The 27895-nt window shown below is 33.2% G+C and overlaps 1 protein-coding gene across 9 annotated transcripts in view; it reads left to right on the plus strand.

The window, feature by feature from the left end:
- Positions 1–27895, plus strand: part of LOC123697243 (protein sprint) — a 211004-nt gene that overhangs the window by 95114 nt on the left and 87995 nt on the right. For 4 of the 9 annotated variants that reach the window (XM_045643683.1, XM_045643686.1, XM_045643691.1 and 1 more), the window contains exons 1-2: positions 10713–10897; positions 20523–20980. The exons of 3 other annotated variants lie outside the window; for them this stretch is intronic. In XM_045643683.1, coding sequence (XP_045499639.1) covers positions 20574–20980 — 407 coding nt within the window. In that variant the 5' untranslated portion in view covers positions 10713–10897; positions 20523–20573. Of the gene's footprint in view, positions 1–10712; positions 10898–20522; positions 20981–27895 lie in introns of those variants that run through there. 2 more of the 9 variants (XM_045643684.1, XM_045643685.1) reach the window with 2 other exon arrangements.

Consider the following 27895-nt stretch of genomic DNA (forward strand, 5'->3'; position numbering starts at 1 on the left):
TGGTATACCACGACTCTAATTTAATACTAATATAATTAATAATAATTAATAATAATTTATGTGAATAAAATATAAGTACCTAGATATTGTGTTTTTTCTAAGCTTTACGTATACAAAATAACAATAATAAACTATTACATTAATCTTTAAACGGTTAATGAAGTCGGTGCGGCGCCAAGGGACTCGTGGCCAGCTTACCTGTCTGAAGTTGTTGAAGTTGATTGTCTAAATAATTGGATTGTTGTGAATAGTTGTGCCCTAGGGCGTGACAGACTAGCACTTAGTCTGTTTACGGACTAGATGTGCTTAGTGTAATAAATTAAGAAATACACGGGCAGAATTGTTTAGTTGATCTTAGCGTTGCAAGTTCAGGACAGAAGGAATAGAGTTGGGAATAAGAACTTTGTTTTATATGTGGCATGTGCACTTTTATAATTCATCAAGAATGGCACACAATTAAAACCTCTATCTATTAATTGCATTTATTGATCGAAGGCTTAAGCTAAACTTCACAATTAATAGGTACTTAATGTCAAAATAGAACTCATATTCATACATCAACATGCAGCCGAATCCATTCAGAACCAGAAAATTCATACCCCCAATAAAAACTACGTACATAGCATACGTCTCATTAAAATGGCACACTCTGTCTCATTAGCGGCCACTTGTCGACTCGACTGCCACCTAATGAACATTTCCTCAATGGCGCTACTTGGGTCAAAGTTGAATTAGTACTTTCTAGAAATACTGATGACTAGTTTTTGCTCATTTGGGGCAGCTTTTTTATCTGGAGAACTCTTTTAAATAACTTCTCAAAGTTCAAGTAGCGAATCATAATTATTATCATAGCTAACCCAGCTGTCCATGGCCAATTTCAAACTTTTACACAATTAAAAAGTGAAGCTGTCTATGCTTCCTCTTCTTCTTTCTCCTTCCTTTCTAATTCTTATCTATTCGGTTTCACTAACTAAGGTCTATTCTTCTTTATACTGCTTTATTTTATTCACTTATGTTTAAAATTTGTTGCCCGGAATGAGGAATTCCAGCATTTTTTCAATCAAAGGGCTGAAGTAAAAGAAGGTTCAGTTTGAAACATCTTTATTGAATCCCATAAGATTAAGCTTTATTAAATACTAAAGAAAAATAACGTTGTTTAAAATACAATTTTATACGATAAATTTAAGTTTATATTCGTTCAAGAATCAGCGCTTTTGTAAAGAAAGTTTCTAAAGTTATTTCAGGCAGGTGCTCTGAAGGCCAAGTTCGACTAATTGCGCTTTATAACTCACGAACAGTTTTGCATATTTGACTTTTAATAATAGGAAAGGAAATTAATGATGGCCATCGATAAAGTTTGATCAAAATATAGTCTCCTAAATGGCAATTAAATGTGCAATATACCTCGGTAAATACAATACTTCGTTTTAAAGGCATGAACTTGCGAATTTGTAATAAATTAATTTTAAATTAATAACTTTGTTGTAAATAAATTTTTATTCGTAATAAATTACATATATCAATGTTATAAAATTAAAATCGAACTTGGTTTAAATTAAATTACGGAAATCATTGCCTATGTATTTATAGTTATTGAAATACATACGCTTTGAATGACACATTGAAATGCTTACAATTATTTTTTTTATTCATAAAGTTAACTGCAGAAAAGGTGCACTGCATGAGTGTGAATAATTGATATTTCTGCACGAATTGTGTTTCTATATGTCTGTTTGCCTATTCATAATTATTATGGCCCTGTTTGATAAAAAAAGCCAGCAAATAAAAATCTTTAATGAATATGGATCAGCAACACTTATTCTAACCACACTGACACATATATTTCTAAACGCATTTGATACATCTAAAAGCGATTGTCAATTCGTGTTAATAATTAAAAATTAAATAACTTATTAATTTCAATTAAAAGCAATGTTACAACGGAATTGGGTCGTGATTTATCTAAACGCCACTCTGAGCCCGTGAAGTTGATTGATTGTGAATAGGCTCTTTAAGGGACTTCTTGAATCTAGGACATTAACTCGTCTGCAATTTGAACACTATATTTATAACCTAGAAACGAAACCCGTAATCTATCGTTTACGAGAAATATCTTCTTTTAATTACCTACATGAAGCTATATTATGCAAGAGATTTACTATATTGATTTGGGTAAATGGTAGGTATTTTTATATGTATGTATAAGATTAGCGACAGTTCCAGAGTGGATTTCTTTTCATCAAATTTTAACAACCTACCTACACTAACTTCTTTAAAAAGTAGCGGCATCTTAATAAAATATTGAATATAGAGAATATAGGCTAATGACTTTATACGCCAAAGAGACTTTAAAAGCTAAGTCAATATTTTCTCAGAATACTAACCTTTATTCATAAAAGCTTTTAACGACACGTCTTTTTATATTTGATCATTATTAAACAGCCTTTCTTTGTAATTACTATATAGTTATTACCTTTTTATTGTATGTTTAAATATAAGGGAAAACGAAACCAATTGTATTAGAAATGATCGCAAAGCTCCAATAAACTCTCTGTTATTTTTACTGCAAATACCCAGACAACTTTCATAATAAGAGTCTAAAATGCTTATTCGAGATGTGAATACTATTCACACGAATCCAACGAAGGAGTGTTGGAACAAATATTTGTTTCAATTAGACGTCTCGGCTCTCCGACCCAAGTCAAACAAATCGTGATCAGTGTATTGAGAGTGACACGCACTACGAAGTGTGTGTTAAATATAATTAGATAAATATGTACGTATACATAAAGATATAGATGGTGCTAATAAAATGCTTCATACTTAATAATTAACATTATTCAAACTGGTTAAAATGCTGTTTTAGTGTATAGTTTGGTATTATAATTAAAGTATTGTACAAACAATAATAATTGGTCTAATTCTGCTACTATTATTTATAGATACGAATAGTTTTTTACTTTATTTCTAGTACCTACAACGGACGACGAAAGGCGTAAAATAAACTAAACTGCCTAATTAAGTTTATTAATAAACTCAATTCCCATGTTATGTCATCACTTGTAAACAACTAACCCACTGTATACATAAAATTAAATAACTCAACCTTAAACGTTATATTCCTAGAAACAAATTGTAAATATTATTATACTTATGAAAAATTAATTGCGGCCCACGACCGAAAGCCGGACGCGAAGATAAGGGTGCAATTTTCTTTCGTCTGACTTCTTTCTGATCGTTATTATTTTTCCGTCTACCAACTACCGTCGCGTCCCCTTGACAACCCGTGACCAGCCTCCGACAGCTTTAATTAAACGCGACTTAAGACTTTAATAGCTTTTTAAGAATTTTTTTCTTAACGCCTACAATTTAAATACCTAACTCGATTAAAGTCTGGAAAGTTCTGTAACATTCATACCAAATGTAAGATGTTGAAAACTCGAATACTTAATATTTATAATTCATGTAGGTATGTTCCGTATTAGGTATAGTGGTTACTTATGCCTGAATATTTTGAAAATGTTTTAGTTTACTTTCATACTTTGCAGTTTGCATCATAATTCATAATTTTAATTAGCTATTATAAGTTATAACATAATAATATCTGGAAAGTTTATTTTGATTTAGTCTGATTTATTAAGAGTATACACAGCGTGTACAGCGTGGTTAGAGCGCTCTTGAGTTTTGGATTTATCTTATTTTTAAATATACTTTATTTTTGCGACTTTATTGAAAATAAAATATAAAATATTTTAGCCATTATAAATATTATTCTCGATAATAGCCACTACTGTTATTAATTTTGCGACGCCTGACACCCATTATTTTCCTGCATAGGATGCGCGTCGTTGCTATGAATAGAATGACAGGCGATTCATTTTGATGTATCGACGGCGTCTAATGAAAAGTTGTAAGCTTCATTTTAGTTTCTAATTTCTATATTCTTATTGGATTTTTCTAATGATTAAACATTTCTACCTTTGTTGCAGGTAAATTGATTCTCCTGAGATTTGATTGTGAAGTAAACACAGGTATTTATTTTAAAGGTAATTAGTGTATTTACGTCAACGGTTTCTTACTCTTTATGATTAGGTAGATATTCATACAATATTTTAATTTTAAAATTATCAACTCTACAATTTTTATACAAGATTCTTCCCTTAATTGTATGGTCTAAGCTAATGATACTCTATCATATAAATTATCAGCCAGTCCAAGCAAATTTAGTATTTCATGCGAAGGTGTTACGTTCTATTCTAGTTTCTGTAAATTAAAATGTTAAGATGTCTCGAGAACACGTAGTTTGTTAATGAATTCACTCTCAGGTAACAAAGGATCCATTTAGTAGGTACTATTGAATAAGCGAATATTCTAAGTACGCTTCACTACGTTCTCGTGGTAATAAAATTAACCAATTTAAATAAAGTGACTGTCTGGGAAGGAAATCTGTTTCAAGTTCATTTTCAATCAAGAAATATTGTGAATGTAACTACGATCTAGTTACTACTTACTAAAAAATGTTGTTTAACTAAAAGTTATAAAGTTTATACTAAGTACTATTACTAGAAATATTTTCTGTTTTTTTTTTTTTGCAATGTTTACTATTACGTTTATATCATAATTTTAATACGTTTGGGCTACTGGCATTAAAATATGGTCCGACTTAATGCTACATTAGTCACATATGGAGTGCTTTTACATTGCATATAAAATTCACATGAAACTTTTATTGGAATGAGTGGTACTGAAACGTGTAAGAGCAATGTAATTTGGATCGTTCAACTAAAAGGTTTATTTTATTTTTATCCGATATTCTGTAAAACATTAAAGAATATCTAATATTTAATTTTAATAACACATTATGTATTACATATTATTATGTTTATTAATATTAATAGCGTTTAGACTTTAGAATAATTTTATTCTACTTGTATGATTAGTAATTGTAGCCTTTGTACATGGGCAAATTATTCGTAATCGCACTTTGCTAATACAATTTCATAAGGAACAATTTATTAAAATAATTCATGATATCTATTAATTATTATCATATATTTGATTGATATCAATTATTTTAATAATTAAATACGCATATTTTTCTTATACTTTTAAATAGACTAACATTCAACTATTGTCATTGACACTACACAAGTATATTCTAGAACAATTCTAAATAGACTCCACTTGTTTCAATAAATTATTTCAATTACAACAAAAAACATCTAATCTATTGGAAATTAATGAAATCGTTAATTATATGTATAAAGGTTCATTAACGACCACTACGTGCTCAAATAATATTATTGGTACTTAAAATTAATAAACTTCCGAGGGGTGTAATGTCAGGGCCCGGTACCTACTTAATATAATTTATATTCCATCCCTTATTGCCGTCGTTAAATTATAAGATATTTCATTACCAATTGTTAAAAATTCAGAGAGTTTTTCAAGTATTGATTACGCAGGGAACTTTGCTTGAGATATTGATTAAAACTTTTTAATTGTTCCAATCGTTAGCGAATGGATTTTAATTATCCAGTATTGATTGAAATGTGTTGATTGATACGATTTTATAAGAAATTGTTATCCAAAACCTATACGTTTTCTATATGACTGATGCCTAATTTTAAATTTAAAAAACAACCAATGTGTAACAATTCGCAATACAGATAGTTATAACAAAGATTATACTTGCTATCTATTATAGTATTACATATATTATCTGTGGCTGTATATTTATTATAATAACACAATTATATCGACCCTCTTGCCCACAGCTACTTATATGCTGATAAACCTTCAGTTTTTTTCGTCAAAGATATTCATTTATGAAGGTCCTTTTCACAATAAAGAGCGGATCCACAAAAATTGCGGACGGTTCCCAAATCCTATTTCTTTTTCCATAATCGTATTTATATTTTCAAGTTCCTGTCAACGACCTCTGCTTTCAGGGTGGCGAAACGCTCAGCTTTTTTTCCTAAAAAAATATATTGTCCTCTTTATTATATAACTGGTAAGTCTGTGGGTAACGATAGTTGTTACAAAGTGCGCCAATTCGGCAAATTTATGACATGGCTCGCTGCCTCCGTTTATGGTTTTACAACATATTTATCGTTTTATGGCTTAATGGGGGCAGTTTATGATAATTCCGGAACGACTATGGACGACAATATTTTTTTAGAAGAGCAGCTGAGATCGAGGTTCAGCATTATAGCAATGTTTTGACACAATAACAATAATTTGCAATCAGCTATTCGTATTCTTCTTTATTATAATTATTATATTGAATATTTAAAATAATAAATATTAAAGATACCTAATTAATTAATTAATATTACCTCTACGTGATATTATGAAAAAATGTACCTTTGTGTACATGTGTGTGTGTGTGGGTTTCTAAAAAATTACAATTCCTAATACTTTTATTCCGCTGCACCGAGCCCTAGAAGGCTCCAATATGTTTTAAACAAATATATTTTTCGTCTGTATAATTGCGAATGGACAATATTTTCTATGACTATGCAAATATACAAAAATATAGACAATATCATTGGTATACAATCATAAAGGTCTCCCCATTCCCCACATAGTAAAATCTTTGTATTTGAATTGCTCCGATAAACAGACGTAAAGTGCGGAAACGTTATTGCATAGAACTTTATTATGAAAGTTACGACTTCGAAGCCTTAGCGGAAAATACGCAACTGTTCTTTACATTGATGTTTTACAAGGGCGAAGTAATATTCCTGCAGGTCAAACAAAGTAATGGTTGGGATGTTGAAATGAAATTCTCTGTATAAGTACCATAATATTGATATTCAAGCTAATATGAAAATGCTTGTGGAAAATGCATTTGCCTTGTAACTATGAAACTGCGGTTACTATATTCACATTGTGTGCATGCAAAATTGATGCGTGTTTTATATAATATATACTTTAGACTCTCGCTCAATCTTGCTTCTTTTAAATGTCTTTCAATATGTTTTATAAGGACTGTAATGAGATTATTTCGTAGGTTATTATTTATTTTTGATGAAAAGAGGTTTAAAAAAAGGGATTACAAATTGTAAATTAAGTGTGTTAAGAACAGTATGTAATATAGAGCTCTCAACATTTATAATAATTACTGGGCAAGATAATCAAAATCAACTTTTCCATAAATTTTCAATTGAAAATCACACACATAGTACAAACGTTGTTCTATAGCTTTCTAGAACAACCAAAGATAGACAAATACACTAGTCACTAGACCATAGACATAAATAATAATATAGAGTTGGTATACCCCATCCCGTATTCAAGGACAGACGTACTTATGCTATTAACATAACATACGATTCTCTTCAATGTCAACTTGATCGTGATTGAACTTTTAACGCAATACCGTCGAAACTGTTAAGTTTTGTAATATGTCCCCGAATAATAAGGAAAAATAAAATTTAGATTTATTTATTGGTGTTGTTTGGAGTTACAAGTTGTTTAATTTATCGACTATTTACTCGTGTAAACATAATTTCACGAACAGCCTATGAAAAATTATTTTCCGTAGTTCTTTATAATCGAAAGTGCACAAAAATAATTTCATTGAACTAGGTACTCCGATTTTTATTTGCCCATCTATTTTGGTTATTTACATTTCTGCATAAGCGGTCTTTTTAAAATAAATGTTATAAGTTTACTTTTAACTAGGAAGTACAATAGTACAATTTTCTGTGAGCGCTCATGTTATCGTACTTAGTTGGAAAAATGTAGAAAGTGTCAGTCAGAGTTAAAGGTCATTTACACCACTCTGTAACAACTTATATAACAGGAAATTTTATAACAAGTGTGAGCAGTTAGAATTACGTAGCCCGGTAGCTGTGTTATTAAGATGAATAATATATTGTGGTAAAAGTTCGTAGAGTGTGTATTTAATACTAGCTGCTCCGCGCGGTTTCACCCCCGTGGCTCCACTCCTGTTAGTCGTAGCGTGATGATATAATATAGCCTATAGCCTTCCTCGATAAATGAGCTATCTAACACCGAAATAATTTTTCAAATCGGACCAGTAGTTCCCGAGATTAGCGCGTTCAAACAAACAAACAAACATACAAACAAACAAACAAACTCTTCAGCTTTATAATATAAGTATAGATTTAAAGGTACTACTCTACAAATAACATTATGGATCCCATTATAGACTACTTTGCCTTCTTTTATAGTACTTATTTTCCATTTTTATGTTTCTCAAACAGGTTAACCTAATTCAAGATTCAGATTTTGAATGTTATCTAAATTAAATTAATAGGTACTGAATATACATATAATACTGTATACATATATGGGGAACGTTCCTTGAGGATAGTTTACTTTGGTTATTCAGAACAGAAACGACTTTCCAACGTATCTCTAAACTTGGAAGTTTGGGAACAACATTAAAGACGTTTGTTTCATTCATGGATTCATATTTAGCAATTGTTATCTGTGGATAATGAATCGAAAGAATGTCATGTTCATGAGGTTTATTTATATTATACTAGGGATCCGCCCCGGCTTCGCCCGTGGTACCTACATATTTCGCAATAAAAGGTAGCCTATGTCCTTTCTCGGGTATCAAAATATATCCATACCAAATTTCATGCAAATTGGTTCAGTAGTTTAGGCGTGATTGAGTAACAGACAGACAGACAGACAGAGTTACTTTCGCATTTATAATATTAGTATGGATTAATTAATTTTGGTAGGTGTTTTAAATGACAATTGATTGAACTATAGATATCTATATCTACCTATTAGAAGCTTCCGCTACCGACATATCAATTACCAATTATATGATGTAACTGTTATTTAATACGCTCATTAATCTTGTTTATTCCACTAGGTAAGGGACTAAACTTGTGGATTCCGGTAGGTAAAGGACTAAAAAATAAAATTAATATAATATTTACACAGTTATTAATTATTGTGCTACGTTACTCGTAACTTCCTTACTTTAGTACTCGTTGATCTTGTTTATTATAAACCTGTGGATTCCCCTGAGTAAAGGAATAAAAAATAAAATATAAGATATCCACAGTTATTAACTGTTCTACGTTTTCTAGTAGGTAGGTACCTTCGCTTTGCCTTCAATAGGGCTGTAGGTTCGATCGTGATTTCCAAATTAGCGTTACCAATCTACATATTGAAAGTGTGGACTTCTCCCATACCTCCCATTGTGTATTGTAATTGAGTCGGTGACAATGTTCACTTTCATTGCAGTCCCATATGCGATATCTAGTGAAAGTGACATGAAAGTATTGAGTTACCTATGTACTAGGGATTATCGTGGGTAATTTAGTAATTAGTTTTATTTAAACATGTTTGTATGATTAGATTTTTTAAGCGCAATGGTTTAGGTAGGTACGCGTTCATAGAGGTCCGGGTCATCAGATAGAGGACCTTAATTTTGTCCGCGATACTTTTAATAATACTTTTCTTGCTTAATCATAATAATTTAACTTGACTCTGATACATTTCTTAGCTTTGAAGATTACACCAACAAATAATGCTATAGATTATACTCTAGAAATACATATCCGAAGAAATTCAATGGTGCTTCACTTATGCGGACTTAGTACTATAATGACGGGTTTTTCTGTTTTATTTTTTATAATATACCCTAAGGTTTATTAATCTGAGAGCCTACTTCGATTACTTACTTATTTCTTATATAATTATTGGACTTCAAAAAATATAATAAATCACTTCATTATCTGAACTTGTTTCAATTCTTTAAGCATTTTTATTTTATAATTACAAACAAAATATTAATTGCTTTACTGGCAACTCTATATGTCGCAAATTGAAGTGAAGCATTGCATTTTTTGATAATTATTAATCGTCAATAATTAACAAAAAATGTTGATTGCTTACGCTTATTAAACACATTGCGAAGGAAGATATAACTACACGATAAAAATATTTTAAGTAACTATATTAATAAAAATATAGGTAACTAGAGGTCCGCCCCGGCTTCGCCCGTGGTACATATTTCGCAATAAAAAGTAGCCTATGTCCTTTCTCGGGTATCAAAACATCTCTATACCAAATTTCATGCAAATTGGTTCAGTAGTTTAGGCGTGATTGAGTAACAGACAGACAGACAGACAGAGTTACTTTGGCATTTATAATATTAGTATGGATAGATTCAAAATTCCAATAAAAGCGATGTTATGGCCGATTCTACACGAAAGTAACAACGGTTATCTTTCGGTGAATTGGTGAATTTTAAAATAACTCTATTAATAGCGCATTAACATCTGATTAGTGATTCTGATTATGTTAACAAAAGTCATAAAAACAGGTAAAATAGCACACAGGTGAATTCTAAAGGGGCATTATTATTTTTTGCGTAATCATTTTAAATTAATGAAGTTTCACCTGACACGCTTGCTATTCAAAACATTTGTTGATTTTAACAACTTCCACAAAAAAAATCGAAACAGGTAGGTACACTTTTTGCTCGAATTAAAATCCCTTCGTCCCAAATTACCTTAAGTAACATAAAAACCCAGGTGCAAAACGAGTTTCGTGGTTGATGTTGCAATCTGACCTTGTGCATGTAATCAGTACTTTTTTAATAAGGGTAAATATTATTTTAGTGCATGCAAGGGTCTAGTTCCGGACATGCGTATTGGAAAGAGATAGAGCTAGCTACTGTATTTGCCGGCACAGCCGTCAGTTGCCTTTCGTTCGCCGTGCGTTGTGGTTCGCTGTGTTTTTATCTTACACATATCAAATTTCAACACGAAATTTTTGATATCGTCGTATTGTGTTAAGTGCTAAAGTTCGCGGGTTCATTGGTAATTTTTGCAAGTTATTATTTTGTGCTTGTTCAGTTATAGTGTTTTTATTTTGCTTAGTGATTGCAACAGTTTTAGTACGTATTATTTTGTTTACATTTTTTTTTATTATTACTTATCTATGAATTGTTCGATTCATTTTATTTTTTTATAGATGTATACGAATGTCCTTAATGATATCATCAACACAGTTGCTTTATCAGCAGTGATAAGACTTATCGACTATTTAAGTATTGGTTATGCGTCTGCAATGCACGAAGGTAGTTTGTTATTATTTAGAACATCCATATCTAATACATGGATTTTATCATTATCAGTAGATTTATTTTATATTCGTTTTCTATATAAATATATAAACATAGCTGTAACTACATTCCAACTAGGTAGGTGAGTACTTTATTGCAATGAATTACACATAGCTTGTGCATTGATCAATAATTGACAGGCGCCTACAGAATGAGTGTATGAAATGAAAGACAAAAAGGGATTTGAATATAAGGAAAGGGGACCCTTGAAATTGATCGGCATAGTCCCCAAGTTCTGGTTTACCGTACCCCTAATATGAATTACTCCTAATTCGCTCCAAATTTGATTTTGTTCCCTGAACACAATTATTATGCAGAGGAATTGGTAGGTTAAGATTAAAATAACTGTACCTTCTGATTCAAAGCCTTTTTATTTCCGATTGTTATGATTTTTTTTATTAGTCTTCAATGTAAATATTTAGCTACCACATTATCGCTACTTGCTAGTAGTAAACGCACAAAAGTATGTTATTTAATATAAGTAAGCGATTATAAATTACTTCCTAAGTCATAATCCAGCTTCTTAATATAATTTTTTGCCCAATCCCATTCAGTACTTTGATGGTGACGGAGAAAAAATAACCTTCCAAAAAATAGTAACAATCGTAGGTACCTACGTTCAGTCAGTTCCACGTTGATTATACTAATAATAAATATTTTTATGTTTATATGACATGATTATGGCAATAAATCAATTTAATACCTATTGTAATGAAATCCGGTGCATACAGAATTGCGCACGCGTCGCAGCTCACAAGCTTTAATACGTTATCAGCATTTGTTGACCATCGAGCACCAATTGTTACGTCATAAGACCCTTTTTGTGTTCTATTGTTAAGACCACGGGGTGTAGGTCGTTGACATTGGCCTTCCCCCTTCCTATTTTGTATTGGCAACTAGTTTTTTCTACGAATTTCGCATTAACAATACATCATCTCTTACTGGCCTCAATTGTGGATAGGAGCGATAATCCCTTACAAGCTAAAATACAGCGGAACAAATCATCAGCTTTAGATATTAAGGCTATAAAATTATTACTGGTGCGCTGTGAAATACGAGAATTAATATTCCATATTGAAATAACGACCAAAAAGAAATATTTAATCGTTGAAAGTTGTGTAAGCATAGATAACAAGCGATAAGTAAATCTTATCTGTGATGTTAACGTTATTGTTTGATTTGTTTTTATAATTGCCTTCGTTACGCAAATAAAGCAAATAAGGCAAACAAAAAGTTCTCTTATTTGTATTGTTACGAATGGCTCCTGAGTATCATATTCTTGAACGTTTATTTAATAAATGGCTCTGCTTTCTCACACAAAAAACCGACAGACAAAATTGCTTATTCCTCTTTATACACTTAATAAATGATAGCCAAAACAATGCGGGCGCAAAACGTCTTGTACCGTTAGAGAGAGGCGCGTTAGTTATTTGAGACATTAACTTGTGAGGGCAACAATCTTTGATAAATGCTAGTTGCCACTGCGGATTACGCAAGCGGCCTACTTATCGCACGTGTTGTCAATAATTTTGCAACAACGTTTCATTTACAAGATACTGTAGGCAAAGATGAGACACTTCCTGAAAGCAACGTTACAAGGAAATGTTAATTAACCATTGCGACGAGTTTGTCTATCGGTTTTACTTTAAGTGCCGTTTATGTCGAACCAGACTAGAACGCTAGAACTAAATCACCATCAAAAGAGTATATTGAATCAGTAAATTGTTTATAAGTCTCTATGATCAGTAAACTGTGCAGGTCTATCTTAGGGGCGTTGCACTGCGCCGCGATGGAATGTCCGATTGTTACGAAATGCCATGACTCCGCAATCAAGGTTCTTGTATCGAATGCACAATAATATTTGAGTTATTAACATCGATTCGCTAAGGTAATGATGTTTTGTAGTTTAATTAGCGTACGAACGTTTTCTTCGAGCGTTTATTGGTCTTTCGCACTTTCATGAGTTTTTAATGGCGCCGTCGGATGTGGCGGAACATTCGCTAATGTGTACATTTAAGGTCGTTCCGGAACAACGATGCCCATTGTTCTGCATTCCATATATTGCACATAGCGGTTTGTCTTCAGAGCTCCCGACCGAAACTCGATGTGGCCAAATTCTGAGAATGAGAGCTGGTTTTAATGATCCTGTTTTGGTTAGTGTCTTTAATATTAATAAGGCGCAGTTGACATACGGCACGTTGCATTCTATGCTAAACAGTTTTTTGGTTGTTTTCCACATAATAAGATTTTAAAAGATAATTTTATCCAACACAAAAGTTTAGCAATATGAAATTGATGAAAGAAAGAAGAAGTAATAATCGCACCAGAGGACGATGAAGATTTTATCGTTTAGGATTAGTTTTTCATTATGCCAATTTTGTTTGGGGAAGCAGTATCCAGATAAGCCCTAATTCAATTTGTGTAAAATCCTACTCTATAATATTTTTCTACGTTAAAAAATCATACACTACAACATCATATTTGAACATTGTTATAACAATTCGACTAAGTATAGTTAAATGTGCCATTGCTATAACAATAAAGACATAATGCAAACGAATTAATAATGCTCCTCAATCTCTGTTAAGCTTTGAAAAAATAAACTCCGTAGAATAATAAATGCTCTCTGAAAAGATGAGAATAGCGTCTCGTTATTTTCTTTTCAATGATTAATAGCGAGCTCTTTTCCGGCAAGTTTCATCGCTTAACAAATTGTGTTATAATTTTTTGAAAGTTCTCATCTTTTGGGGAAATATGATCTATCCAGACCAACAGATTGAGAGGGTATTAATTCATCTTTTTAGCTTTAATGTTTTACTTTACATTAATCAGCACTTTTCTCTTTAAAAATTCCTGTAAAAATTGACTATCCCAGTCACATTTATTGAACTTGAACAAGTATTTAAGCTAAATTTTAAGATAATTTGGACTCGAAACCATAAATAATTTAGACACTTCGCGCTTCCCATTTTGTGTACATATAAATTTAAATGATAACAATCTCAGTTTCACACATTACACACGTGGACTTGTCATCATCCCAAAACAAGATTGGGGTCCGATGAGTATCAATAATAGAAATATTACTGGAGAGTCGGATGTCGCGAAACACGTTGTGGCATTTGCCTTCCTGCGTGCATCGTGACTTGAATTCTGATAAGCACTCCAGTTGATATTCTTTACTTAGGTAAAGAGGCCTCAGGACCCATATAGCTGTCAACTTTGTTTTGTTTTCTCAAAACACCGTATTTGGTTATTCAATTTGTTCGGTCGCGCCCAATTGATAAATTCGTCACGTTCGCACAATTTTTGGATATATACTTACTCGTTAGTCTGTTTGAATTATTAACGTGCTTCGCTTGTTTTTTGTTTGTTAATTGGTTTTGTTTTGCTACCTGTTTATTTAAAAGAGGGACAAGTTCTTTAGACATTTCTTGGTTTGTGTTAAATTTTCATATCTCGTTTCTAATACATGAAATATAAATGTAGATAATAGCAATTAACCAAAAGAAGACTGTTTTTATAAAAAGATGCTATAAACTTGATTTCACACCATTAAACAAATTTGGTTCAACGTTTAATCAGTTATCTAATACTACTTAATCGTTATTCTAAAGTAACGTTGAACGCATTTCCAAGTATAAATGTGTGTTTAAATGTAAAAATTAGGTAAATAACATTGACACCGACATTACCGGAATAAAAATTAGAGCGTGAAATATATTCAAAAGATTACAAGTTTGGCGTAAGTCGTAATAACGTTCATTGATAAACTAACTTGAAGTAAGTCACGACTGATGAATGAATTGTGAAACAACTCGACTTGGCGCATCCATTTAAACAGAAAATAGTTTTTCGCTTATGAATTGCTCACACTCTCTTCTTTAGATGAGTTATTGCAGATTTACGTTTGTAGATAATAACAACTGTACAATGTATGAGACAAGAAGAATAATTTGAAAGTTATGGGGAAATAATCTAGCTGTTCAACTTTTAGGTAAGTTTTGAGATAAACAATCATTGCATACTTAGATCTTGCGCATATATCAAACTTCGGGTACACACTTACAAAGTACGAAACTTCTAAACATACAGTACGCAGTAAAAGTAAATGGAAGAATTCTATGTCAGCTATAAAATGAATTTCTATCGTAGTTTTTCCTGTGAATGATTATTGATTTTTGTTCCTTTAAACTTATGAATACATTTCGAAATGGCTGCAAGGGTTGTCTGGTATCAACGAGATTAAAATTACTCCCATTAGGTATAGATCGGTAAAATAAGTGTTATGATCCCCAGATTGCAAATTAAAAAAATATCACTAGATAATCTTATTATTTTACCTACAAAATATTAAAATAAAAGGAGATGTAATACTGTGTTTGTAAGCAAAAAATACGTTAACATGTGCATGCTTTTAACAAGTTTATAGCAGCAATAATGCATACGTTCATAATTCATGTAAAATGTGGCGAGATTTATGTTATAGCACCTGCGTATTCACGGTTTATTAAACTTGTATCATAACTATATATATTTGGTTCAATTGTCGCATAGCGTTGAATGAATCATGATAGTACCTGGCAATCTAGTCTAGCCTGATCCATACTGTGGACTAGGGGCGGCTTTCAAACATTGAGGTTCAAATCGTTAGAAATATATCGGTTTTCACTTTATAACGGCTTATAACAGATCTTTTTAAGAAGGTAACATATCTATTACTTACTTAATTTTTATTTCAAACCTATAATGCATGTTTGTTTTAGTATTTTAGTCATGAATGTCGCCATTCATTGTTATGTTTTAATTTTGGACGTGTTTTGTTTCCAATCTTAATTTAGTTATTGTAATCACAGTAAATTTAATGCCTTATGCCTGATAATAATTATGTATATATAAGTACATTTACAAGTACAATCTTCAAAATACTTTGTTTGGAAATATATTATATTCATTAAAATTATAAAAATAAATGGTCCTTGGCTTATTATAAATGCGTAAAATTATATAACAGTGTCTTATTGCAATTAGGTAATGCATTAAAAAACTCCGAATGCACCTGCTCACAAACCACACAGGCACACAGACAGATGTTGCAAACACGTTGTTGAACATTTGACCTGATACACCTTTCGATTTTGAATATTAATGTCCTTTTAAAGGTTGTTTGTAAAACAAAAACAAACTGGTGCGAGGTATATGCGATGAAAAACTTTCTGCTAACATCTCGATGATTGCTCGTAATCATCGGGGAACTTTTTATTGTTTTTCTTAATGAGTGATTAACGATTACATTTTATTTACTTTGTATCGTTAGTTTTTATTGTAGCTCCATTTATTTTAGAAATAAACTCACATCTTGTGTTCACTTTTTATTCGGTATATCTATATACATATAATAAATCTGTAGAAGGGTCAATTCTATACATTGAAAATATTGAAAAAATAAATAGCAGGGGGTGTTACTGGATCGATACCAAACCCAAATATGTGATTAAAAAAATTTTTGTCTGTCTGTCTGTCTGTATGTGAAGGCATCACGTGAAAACTAGCGGTTCGATTTCGACGAAACTTGGTATAATTATACCTTATTATCCTGGGCGTAAAATAGGATACTTTTTATCCTGGAAAAATACGTAGAAAAAAATTAATCTTAATTTTTCAGTTTTATCCATAGACGTTGTTCCGTAGAACCGCGAACACACGTTGCGTATTATTATAGGCCTAGCCGTATTTGGGAATTGGGTCCAATAGATATTTATAAGATGTTAGTGTCAGAGGTAGGTACCTACTCTAAATGGAGAAATAAACCATCCACGCGAAGACCGACATCCGCGCGGACGGAGTCGCGGGCGGAAGCTAGTTTGAAATAAATGCATGTAGGTATAATTTTATAAACTGTAACCGGTTTTGCTTCGACGTGATCAGGTAAATAAAAAGGATTTATGTTTTTAATTATAAATGAGAATAATAATTGAAGCAGACTTAAATGTCTGACTTTTCTAAATTATTTACGCTTAGCTGAGTGTGATCCCGTATCCTGTGGATTTCTATCTTTAATTGATGACTTTGATTAATGAATTGAATGAAAAATATCTATTTAATAGTAATTAATAATTATGTATTAAACTGCAACAAACAATATCATTTTTATTTCTTTCTGTTAATTGAACAAACCAACCAGTTAAAATTCTTAAAAGAATCGGTTTGGTATTTTCACTTTTGTTCAATTTCGTTCTCTTTACCTTTGTACACATTAAGAAGGAAAACAGTGTTTTACTACACTACAACATGAATATAAAATGCATCACACAACGTGCGTAGATGCGTTTTCAATTGGCGCCAAGAAAACCTCAAGTATTCCACCCCATGCTTTTAGTCAGGTTGTGGTAGAGACTATGAGACTAGAGAACGCAACACTTGTAAAATTCACGCGTGCGCAGACTGCTATGCTTCAATTGTCCATGCAGATAGAAACGTCTAGCCTTAGGAATTTTTAAACATGTTTACTGAACCGTATATTGTTGGATAGATATATTATGTTGAACCTTAATTTTAGGTAAATATTGAGTTTTTACTGAATGTAAAACGCGAAAGTTCCTGGACACTTAAATAGACATAAAATTTAAACTTGCTCACAATTATTGTGACTTTACAATTCCTAAAAACTTATAAGTACTACTTCAAATACAAAAAAAGACGTGTGGCACTTGGGGACTGCCGCGGTAAAGCTATTGCATAGCATGCCTTCAGGTCACACCTCCGAGCCCGTCGGAGTGGGGAGCGTGAGGTTTTTTCGTTACGGAATTTCTCTATTCGGTTCCCGCGCTCAAGGCCCGCGATAGAAGCTATGCAATAGCTTAATAATAATGAACATGCCTTACATATTACCTTTACGAAAGTCGCAACTTAACACAAAAACAACCCACAAAAACTTGTATGAAAATATTTTTCTTCTATTTCGGTTAGGCAATCTAAATCTAATCTTTGATAAACGATCGACTGCGCCAAGATATTTATTTTTGTTGGATTATTATGCTATAACGCTATTCAGTAGTGGATTGCGAAACTATTGAATGTGAGCATGACTAACACGTAAAACGCGTAGAATTTGATAATCAAATGGAACTTAAATTTTGTGAACTGAACGTGCTTTTTCATAAAATGGTAAAAAATAAATACTTACAACATTTTTAAAAGCAATATCTTTTAAGGAAGAACGAAGTTTTAAATGTAGAAAGTGTCAATCTACTGGTGTTAATCTCCAAATCTTTCTAAAATTTCCAATTAGATAAGCGTATCCAATAGCAACAAAATTAAAAAGGGATAAATTGAGGATGGCTAGCATAATTAATTATGATATGACGTTTGCAAAAAATACAATCTACTAAGTGCATAATTCTGATATTTACACTATCAAATTATAGAAGTGGATCCTGTGTGGAGCAAGAACTTGGTACAGTTACGTCTATGTTCACCAACAGGAAGTTCAGCCAATGAAAGATTAATGTAATTGCAGGCTGATTGCTTCGATAGTTATAAATTATGGAACGACGTTATCTTAGGGAAATGAATATTTATTCCCATACCTAATATTTAAGAAGGGTTAGCAAGGTATACGATAAAAAATATAGAAGTGATTGAGCTTTTGTTTTTCAAAAGAAGGATCAAATTATCAATATGAAATGGTTTAAAAAGATATGATGTGCCAAAATATACATCATATTTATTTTTCTAGAGAGATGTAGTACACATTAAATTTAATAAAAGAACTGGTAAGTTCTTGTAAGTGTCATTACACCATTGGGTATCAATTGAGCTGGATTGATGAAAAAATAGTTTTTAAATCAATATTCTGGAATGTCCGTAAAACTCTTATGTTATCAAACAGTATACAATAAATCAAAGAGACCCAAATTAAACGGAACACCGGCGCAAATCACAAAGAAAGAGAAATTATATAAGCCAAGTTATGACACAATGCTTATATAACCTCAAGATGTTGACGCGTGAGTGGTCAAGATGCAAATTGGTTGTGTCCGCACCAAAGACTGGGTCAGAACAATCTTGTTAGCTTTTTGTTACCATATTAGGAACGTCTTTTCTCTGTTGAATGATTATAAGATTTAAGCTCGTGTTAACAAAGGTCACATCTGGTTGCTAAGATGAGAATTAACTCATTAGAATGTAGCTTACGGAAGTTCTTATGAAGACTGCATTTGGTTTCATACTACAAATAATTCTTAGTCTAGTCTAGTCTAGTCGGTAATTGGTTCGTTTCGATTTCTTCAATTGAAATTTTTTTTTTATTTGACTTCTAAGTGCTCACTATTACTCAACGTATTTGGTGGCTCTTGTAGAATTTATTTTTCGTGGATAAATTAAATTGTCTGTATAGAATTGACTTTTAAAAGCTCTGCGATAGATATTAATGCGTCGCACATGAACATTAGAAAAGATAATTATTTTACGAATTTGTTTTAAAAGTAGTCCAATGTGCAATTGCGGTTACGAAACTGTTTTAAAAAGAATGCTATTGTCAACAAAATAAAAATTTCAACAGCAATTAGCGTAATTACTGATATGAATACAATGTTATTCAATGCTAAATGAACTAGAGTGCTCAAGGTTACCGATGCTTTTATCCATCCATTTAGGTACCACTCTACTGCAGTAAACGATAGCGTAACAAATCGAAAAGTGGTTTACAAAGAGAAAAGGAAGCATTAACGTTTGTTTAACAGTTAGTTACTGCATTAGTTGCAACAACCCTGATAACAATAACGGTGTCCGGTGATTATTTACAACATCCTCTTACTGTGTCTTAGAGTATATCTATCATAATGTTCAATCGCGATTTACGTAGAAAAACGTTTCTAACATTATTTGCAGTAAATACTTATAATATTGAGAACAAAATGAACTCTATGGAGTGTTAATTTTGGGCAGGTCAATTATTAAAAAAAATGGGAGCAAAATTAAAAAGAACCAGTGGTACAAAACAGAAATTTAAATACGCCCAACAATTTAGTGCAAGGTTTGAGTATTAAACAATGTCAATTGGGCAATTATTAATGCTGATCATTACAACGTTGGCGCTGTGCTCTTGTTGTAAGGAATAAGAATTCCTGCCTTCATTAATGTCTTTCGAACTCATAAATCTTGTTTGCTGTTAAATACCTTCATTGTCTGTTAAGACATCTGTCTATTATTATTTTGCATTGTCAGAGCTATGCAGAGTTATTGCTTTGCTTAATTTATTAAACATGACTCATGATTGACCTAAATAGTGTCAAGCTAGGTTAATTCGTTCTAGGGAAATGTAACTGTGTTGATGGTACCGTTTATCTTTGTCATACAACTTCGCGATTCTAACAACTGGTTTGTTTTTTTACAGACAAAATGTAGATAGAAAAAGTAGGTTGCGTCTACTTTTACTAAAAGTACGATGTCTGTTGACCAGGCGTCACCATTGGTGCCTATCAAGCCTCAGATCGCGTTGCAGAACAGCTCGTTCATAAAGAATAGCCATAACCGAAGTAGTTTTTGTGGTGCTACACCGTCGCCGACGAATGGGAATAGAACGTTTAAAACTTTCGCCGTAAATCGAAAGAGTTGGAGTGGAAACGTAACCCTTCCACTTCAGCAGTTTTCGCTGGAAGAGCCTCCGCAGCTGGGCACATTTCGCTCTGGCACAGGAACTTTTCCGAGGAACCGGGAGCGAAACAATAATACTTCGAACGGAATATTAACACCTAACGGGAACTCAGTGCAGACGCTTAAAGGAAATGAAGTGAGGAGGAGCGGATGCTCTAACGGCCGCCGCTACGCTGAGATCGGAAACTGGAATAAAAGGTGAGTCTGCGATGTAATATTTCATCCATCATACTTAATAAGAACCCGCTTAATCCCTCTGAATAGCCAATTTGTATTCTTGAGTGAAAAGTTAATCTGCGAACAAAATTTTTGATGGGATTATTCAATGAATCTGTTGTATTGCCAAAGTGTAGGTATATCTCATTATCTATAGCGTATTATTGTTTTTAATCCGAACGTACGGAAATAAACATCATAAATTATTCCCCAGGTAAACAAGAGGAGCTTATCTGAGCACGTACCTTCAACTTTTCTAGGCTTTATTTATTTTCTTTTTCATCTCGAGTAATTTTGTAACAAGTTTTCCAATTTCATTCTCTCGTCGCTTTCATTTCCTCCCGTTCGGCGGGCCCCTTAATATTACTTTTATTAGCTGAAAACGCTTAACAAACATTGGATTCTGAATCTAATAAATACTACAAACGATTTCTACAAGGGTGTGATTTAGTTTCGTTCCGAACTTTTGCATGAATATTTTAAATGTGATTATGGAAACTAAACATCTTAACCATAAACTGAAAGTGGATTAATCGCGCTCTGTTGATTCATTGGTTTACGTAATTTTATTATTAGTCAACATTGGGTCCATACCATGTTTACAGGATTGATCTAATCGGAATCCTCATTATCTTTATTCGCAGTCGATAGAAAGTTTGTCCATAATTCTCGTCTGCTCAATTTGGGGCAGGCTTAGTTGTTGATAAGACGTTGTCTTATAATCTGGCTCTTAGTACTACCGGTTTTATTAAGGGACAACTTTATCGCGTCATGATTTGACGTCACTAACATTAGCTTTATCGCTCTATTTAGTGGTTCCTCGCTCAAATAGTTTTATTACGTAACATTTTGTTTCCCCAACCTTACGAATGCTTTGTCTCAGTTTGTTAATAACGAAATATTCAGCAATGAATTCAAGGTCGTGTGATTTCAACAAGCTATTGTTTTGTTTTTTTGTTTAACTGTACTTATTATGAATTTAGCTACAACTAGCAATGGTTGTCAATCAAAGTATCTAAATATAGGGTTCAAGAAAGGGTGATTAAAAATATGGAATTAATTTATTTTCAAACATAGGTATCTCACGATCAAAAAGTACACGTACAATCGCGCGGCGATTATGATGTAATGGTGAATATATAGTATTGTTGTTAGTGTAACAAGGGTATTTGAAATATAAGCAAACAAAAATTCATCATAGTTCTTCATCACTATTATTGTTTATAAACATTGCTTTATAAATGAGGCAATACTAGATAGCATAGTCTGTCGCCTAGGCCCTTTAGCATCGTTCTCTAAGTATAAACAATTGAAAAATAAACTATACGTGGAACAATCACTATACTAAAGTACGCATTCTAAAACAATTGTATCTTAAGACTTATTTCTTAATTATACATGCACTTAACTTGCACATAGTCAACGGAAGTATACGTCTGTGTACGTACAGATAAATCTCTTTCCGTAACAATGAGGGCTATCTTAGTTCTCCGTACCGCTAACTCTGTTGTTTTATGCAACTACATTGTCTTTTCAATGTGCCTGTTAATAACCATCACGACTGCAGCGTAACAAAAGAACTATTTAGAAATATAATTGTTTTTTTGTATCATTATTACATTACTCATATTATGTTTATTTCTTTATTTATTTATTACTCTTTAACAAAACCATACATGGGAAACTTATTGCTAATTTATACAAAACAAAACAAGAAAAGTATAGTTTATTAGGCGGCCTTATCACTTAGAAGTGATCTCTTCCAGGCAACCTGGGCAAAAGGATGTATGTATGTTTCTTTAAATTCAAGCACTTGTTAAAAATCTCATCAGCAGCAGCAAAATAAAATAAATAATATTAATTTGAGGACTATAGTGATGAATGATAACAACTCTTAAATTATTTTTATAATCAATCAACATCTCGATTATCAAAATTACAAATAGGTAGATTCGATTACACCAGTTTACATATCATTTTCTTTATTCGCGTTTTTTATGTGATTTTTTCTGTTTCATTATGCGAACTCGTCACAGCGACCTTATCTTCTCTATTGTGATGGGCCCAACTAATAACAACAGCCTCTCCATCTAATAAATATACCTACTGCGCAAAGTTTGTAAAAAATGTCAAAGAAAAATATTTTTTTATTTTTCTAAGGAATTTAAATATAAATTCGAAATTCAAAATATGACGATAAAAAGTTTATTTAATGGGGTATATTATTCATATTCAGTCATCAATTTATTTAAAAATTACTTTTCTTGAACTGATAATTACATTCAAAGTCCCCCATACCTCGCGCTTACTGACATCTTCAAAGACCTGTATTTTGAAAACTAAGCTTCTAAATGCAAAAATTTTTCGTATACATACCGAGGATATATACAGGTGTAACATTTATTTATTTATTTATTTATTTTTATTTATTTGACCCTGAAATCTGTGTCCGCTTCGCGTGAAATGCCCCATATGTACTTCTAACGTTTTTCATAATATGCTTAGTACTAATATTTTATATAATCTTGTAGAATTTATCAGTCATGCGAGGTGTAAGGATAGCGAATAGATGATGAAAGTGAAAACGCATTTAATGCAATACAAGATAATTTCTCGTAAGATGATAAAGTAGAAATCTCTGATTACGATGTTCGCATTAGAACGATTATATTTCTTAGTAATCTTTCTGTATCCATTGAATGGAAATTATTATTAATAGTTGAGTGTTACATAAGTCTAGTAGATAACTATTTCTGATCGTATTTTCCTGCTCCTTTGCTTGAAAACTTGACATAAAAAAAAGAAACAATTTTTTTTTTTATTACAATTTGTCTCGCTTGTCAATTATTAAAATAGCCATATTCAAATAGATAGCAAGATAGAGGCAACGGGAAAAATAATTTTCTTCCGCAAGGGGACATCTTACACTATTCACAAAGGAATCCAAAGCCCCTTTTCATAAACCTCGAGGCTATTAAATTCTTCCCTTTTCAGAGGACATTGGTTCACATGCTTTTGTGTAACTTTAATTACTTTGAACAATACGTTACAGAGAATATTCTAAATGTAAAAGTTTTGTATTTTTAATAGTTTTTAAATGAATAAGTAGCGCGATTCTATAAAAAGGATATATTAAACCGTATCTTTAAAATAACAAACAATGTACCCATACACGTTGAAAAGTAAGCCATACATCTCCTTTATTGAAGTCCCGAATATTCTGTGATTTAAATCGAGCTGAGAACTGTGATTCAGATAATATTCGGTACATTGAACACCACGTGCGTTGCTCGAAAATTGAATCCTTTCGCTTACGTTCGATGTAACTAAAATTATTGATCTTAGGCACAAGTACGTGCTGAGCCTACTTATTGTGTATTCAGGGCGCATGGCAGAGCATAAATATCCCCGTCGCACTCATTACAATAACTTCGTCTCGGAGAAAGGATCCCAAAGGCGACAACGGATCTTCTATCCCGTGGGACGTCACCCATTTAGGTAATGAATTCTCGATCGGTTATGGGCGATGGTACAATTATTATGACATGATCAATAGTGGAAAGTAGGATATTGAATCCTTTTCAAGTTGGCATTGATTTAATGTCCGTATACGTTTTAGGATTATCTGATTAATAGACATAAAATAATGTAAGGCTTGTTTAATTCAGAACAATTAATTGGAATGAGAAAACTGTTTAGCAAACGGTGCCTACCACATATTTTTCGTGAAATCAACTTTTTATGATTGATAATTGACATTATCTAAACTTTTTAATCATTATAATGCAGTGAGATGTTGTTTGTACGTCAGTTTTTATGAACCGCAATTATGTACATGATATACGATATACCTAATGATCGCGTGAGATTTTGTCGGTCGTTATCATGAATAAAATGTAATGCGTTACGTTGACAGAAACGTGATAATGTCAGCATTTTCTAGCGTGAAATTTTACAAGAAACTAGACTAAAATTGGGTGCGTTTGAAAGTGGTGGCTACGGTCTGGCGAGCACAGCTCGTATGGACGTGCATTTGATACCAAACGGGGCCCTATAGTATTTGTTATGCAAATATGCACTATGCACATTCTCTTCGATATCAAATCGATATATGTATATTACCTGTTTTACCCGTATTCTTGCACGCTTGATAGTGTCAAAGCTTTTATTTAGAACGGAATGGGTTTTACAATTTGACAGCTATGTCCTGTGGGTGTACGACAATGCCTTTGATATCATGTTGTCCCATAGATAGCCGGGTGAAAACAAAAAGAATTAATATAGCACATCTGTTGCATGTTTTGTAGTTTGTACATAGTTTTATGGTCATGGAATCTGCATTGTGTAAGTTTGTAGCTATTTCTACTTTTAGCTGGCTTGGTGTTTAAAGTTGAACTATACCTAATTCATTCATATGAATGTACCTAATAACAATGACAATATAAAGAATCTTAACGCAATATTCTACACTCTGGCTGACTTCCAAATATTATTGTTTGTCGAAGTCGTCGTCGTCGTCGTCGTCGTCGTCGTTGGCCTATTAAATCTATGGTAGATTATATATGCAGTTACATTTTAATTACTAAGTTAAAATTCTATTAATGCAGCAATTTAGTATATTATATAAGTTAATTTAATTAATTGTAATATGAGTTATTTTATTATTGTTATAATTTAGGGCAGCGTCGTTCATGGCTGAAGAGCCCGATTCTGGAGCGACAAGAGCGCCCACAACTCCTGCACTTATATGTTGATGATATGACTGGTGATGAATTATTTCTTCTAGTCCGACGATCACGCAGAGCGTCGAACCAACTGCGATCGTGTGCCTTACAGCCCTCATGAACAAGACTACGCCAAGATGTTCGGTTTTGGGCGAGCTTTTCCCAGTCTGGGGGGTTGATCTTGAACGTTGACATGTCACGTTTCACACTGTCTTTAAAACGCAGCAAGGGTCTTCCGATGCCTCTTTTAGCATGTGCAACTGCACCAAGCATTACTTGCCTCGGCAATCGGGAAGGTTCCATGCGGTGGACATGTCCTAGCCAACGCAACCGACGCTGCTTAAGCAGGGCTCTAAGACTGGGCAACTGTGCAATCTCTAGGACTTTTTCATTAGTTATTCGGTCTTTCCATGTTATACGAAGAATACTACGCAGACAGCGCATGTTGAATGCATTCAGCCGATGTTCTTGTTTAGCGTACGAAGTCCAGGTCTCAGCCCCGTATAGGAGAATGCTAAGCACAGTAGATCGATAAACAATCATCTTCGTTTTGGTTGTTAAGTGATTATTCTCCCACACTCTATCACGGAGCTTCCCAAACATCGCTGCAGCTTTGCCGATGCGACTGTCAATCTCGGCATTCATGGAGAGATTACTCGTAACAGTAGATCCGAGGTAACCAAATTTGTCGACTAATTGTAATGGAGTTCCATCCAAAAGGAATGTTGGTCTATCAGTGGGCCCCTGAACCAAAACAACAGTTTTTTTAGTGTTGATGGACATCGAAAACAAAGTGCAAGCGCGAGAAAATTTATCCAAAATTGATTGCAATTCCATGACGGAATTCGCAACAAAGGCTGCGTCATCTGCAAATAAAAGCTGGTCCACAAAGAGATCTAAACGGTGTCGCTTAGATCTAAGTAGAGAGACGTTAAAAAGTTTACCATCGGTCCTGGTGTGCAGATGAATACCTTGCTGATCGTTTTTAAATGCAGTGTTCAAGAGCAGTGAAAAAAATATACCGAACAATGTTGGTGCCATAACACAACCTTGACGGACTCCTCTACGCGCCAAAAAGGGTTCCGAAGTTTTTCCATCGTACACGATTACTCCTCTCGTCTCTTCGTGAAATGTCTTTATCATTGAGAGTAACTTGGGCGGACAGCCAATATGTTCCAAACCAGAATACAACCCCTCCCTGCTAACTGAGTCGAATGCCTTATTTAGGTCTACAAAGGCAATAAACAGGGGTGTTTGTTGTTCTCTGCACTTTTCCTGTAGCTGTCGTAGGGTGAAAATCATATCGATTGTGGATCTTTGAGAGCGAAAGCCACATTGTGCCTCAGGATAGACGCGATCTGCAAGCTTCAGGAGTCTGTTCACGATGACTCTTCCGAATAGCTTCCCTACGATGCTCAAGAGGGAAATACCGCGGTAAGAGTTACAGTCGCCACGGTCACTTTTCCTTTATATAGAGTTATGATGTTAGCATCGCGCATATCCTGTGGCACTTCACCCTGATCCCAACACTCAAGAAGCAAATTATGTAAGACAGGCGCCAAGCATCTCAGCTTAACTATTTCGGGAAGAATGCCGTCACATCCAGGTTTTTTCTTACATTTAAGCTGAGTAATAGCAATATCTAGTTCTTTGGAGGATGGTGGATCGTCTAATGCGTTAAACACCTCTAGCTTTGGCAAATGATTTAAGACATCCTGATCTATGACGGCAGGTTGCGAATATAGCGCTGTATAGTGTTCAACCCATCTTGATAGTTGGCGGTCACTATTCGTAATGAGAGACCCATCTAATTCTTTCAGAGTTCCGGTCTTCTTCGGTAGGGGTCCAAGAGCCTTTTTTATTGCTGAGAAAACTCCATGAAAATCGCTTACTTCTGCGTAATGTTGGATGCTCCGACAGAGTTCGCACCAAAACTTATTGCTAAAATAGCGAGAAGAACGCTGCAAATTGGCTTGGGCATTTTTAAGTTTCGCTTGAGTAATTCTGGAAGGTTTCATTCGGTGACATAAAAACGCTTCACGTTTCGCCTCCACTAATGGTTTGAGCTCCTCTTCGTAATCGGTAAACCAGTCTTGGATCTTTACTCTGCGACTTCCAAACACCTTCTCCGCACTGTTAGTAAGCAGGTCTTTCACTGTTGACCATTTCGCAT

Source organism: Colias croceus, chromosome 14 (assembly GCF_905220415.1).
Source record: "Colias croceus chromosome 14, ilColCroc2.1".
Lineage (NCBI taxonomy): Eukaryota > Metazoa > Arthropoda > Insecta > Lepidoptera > Pieridae > Colias > Colias croceus.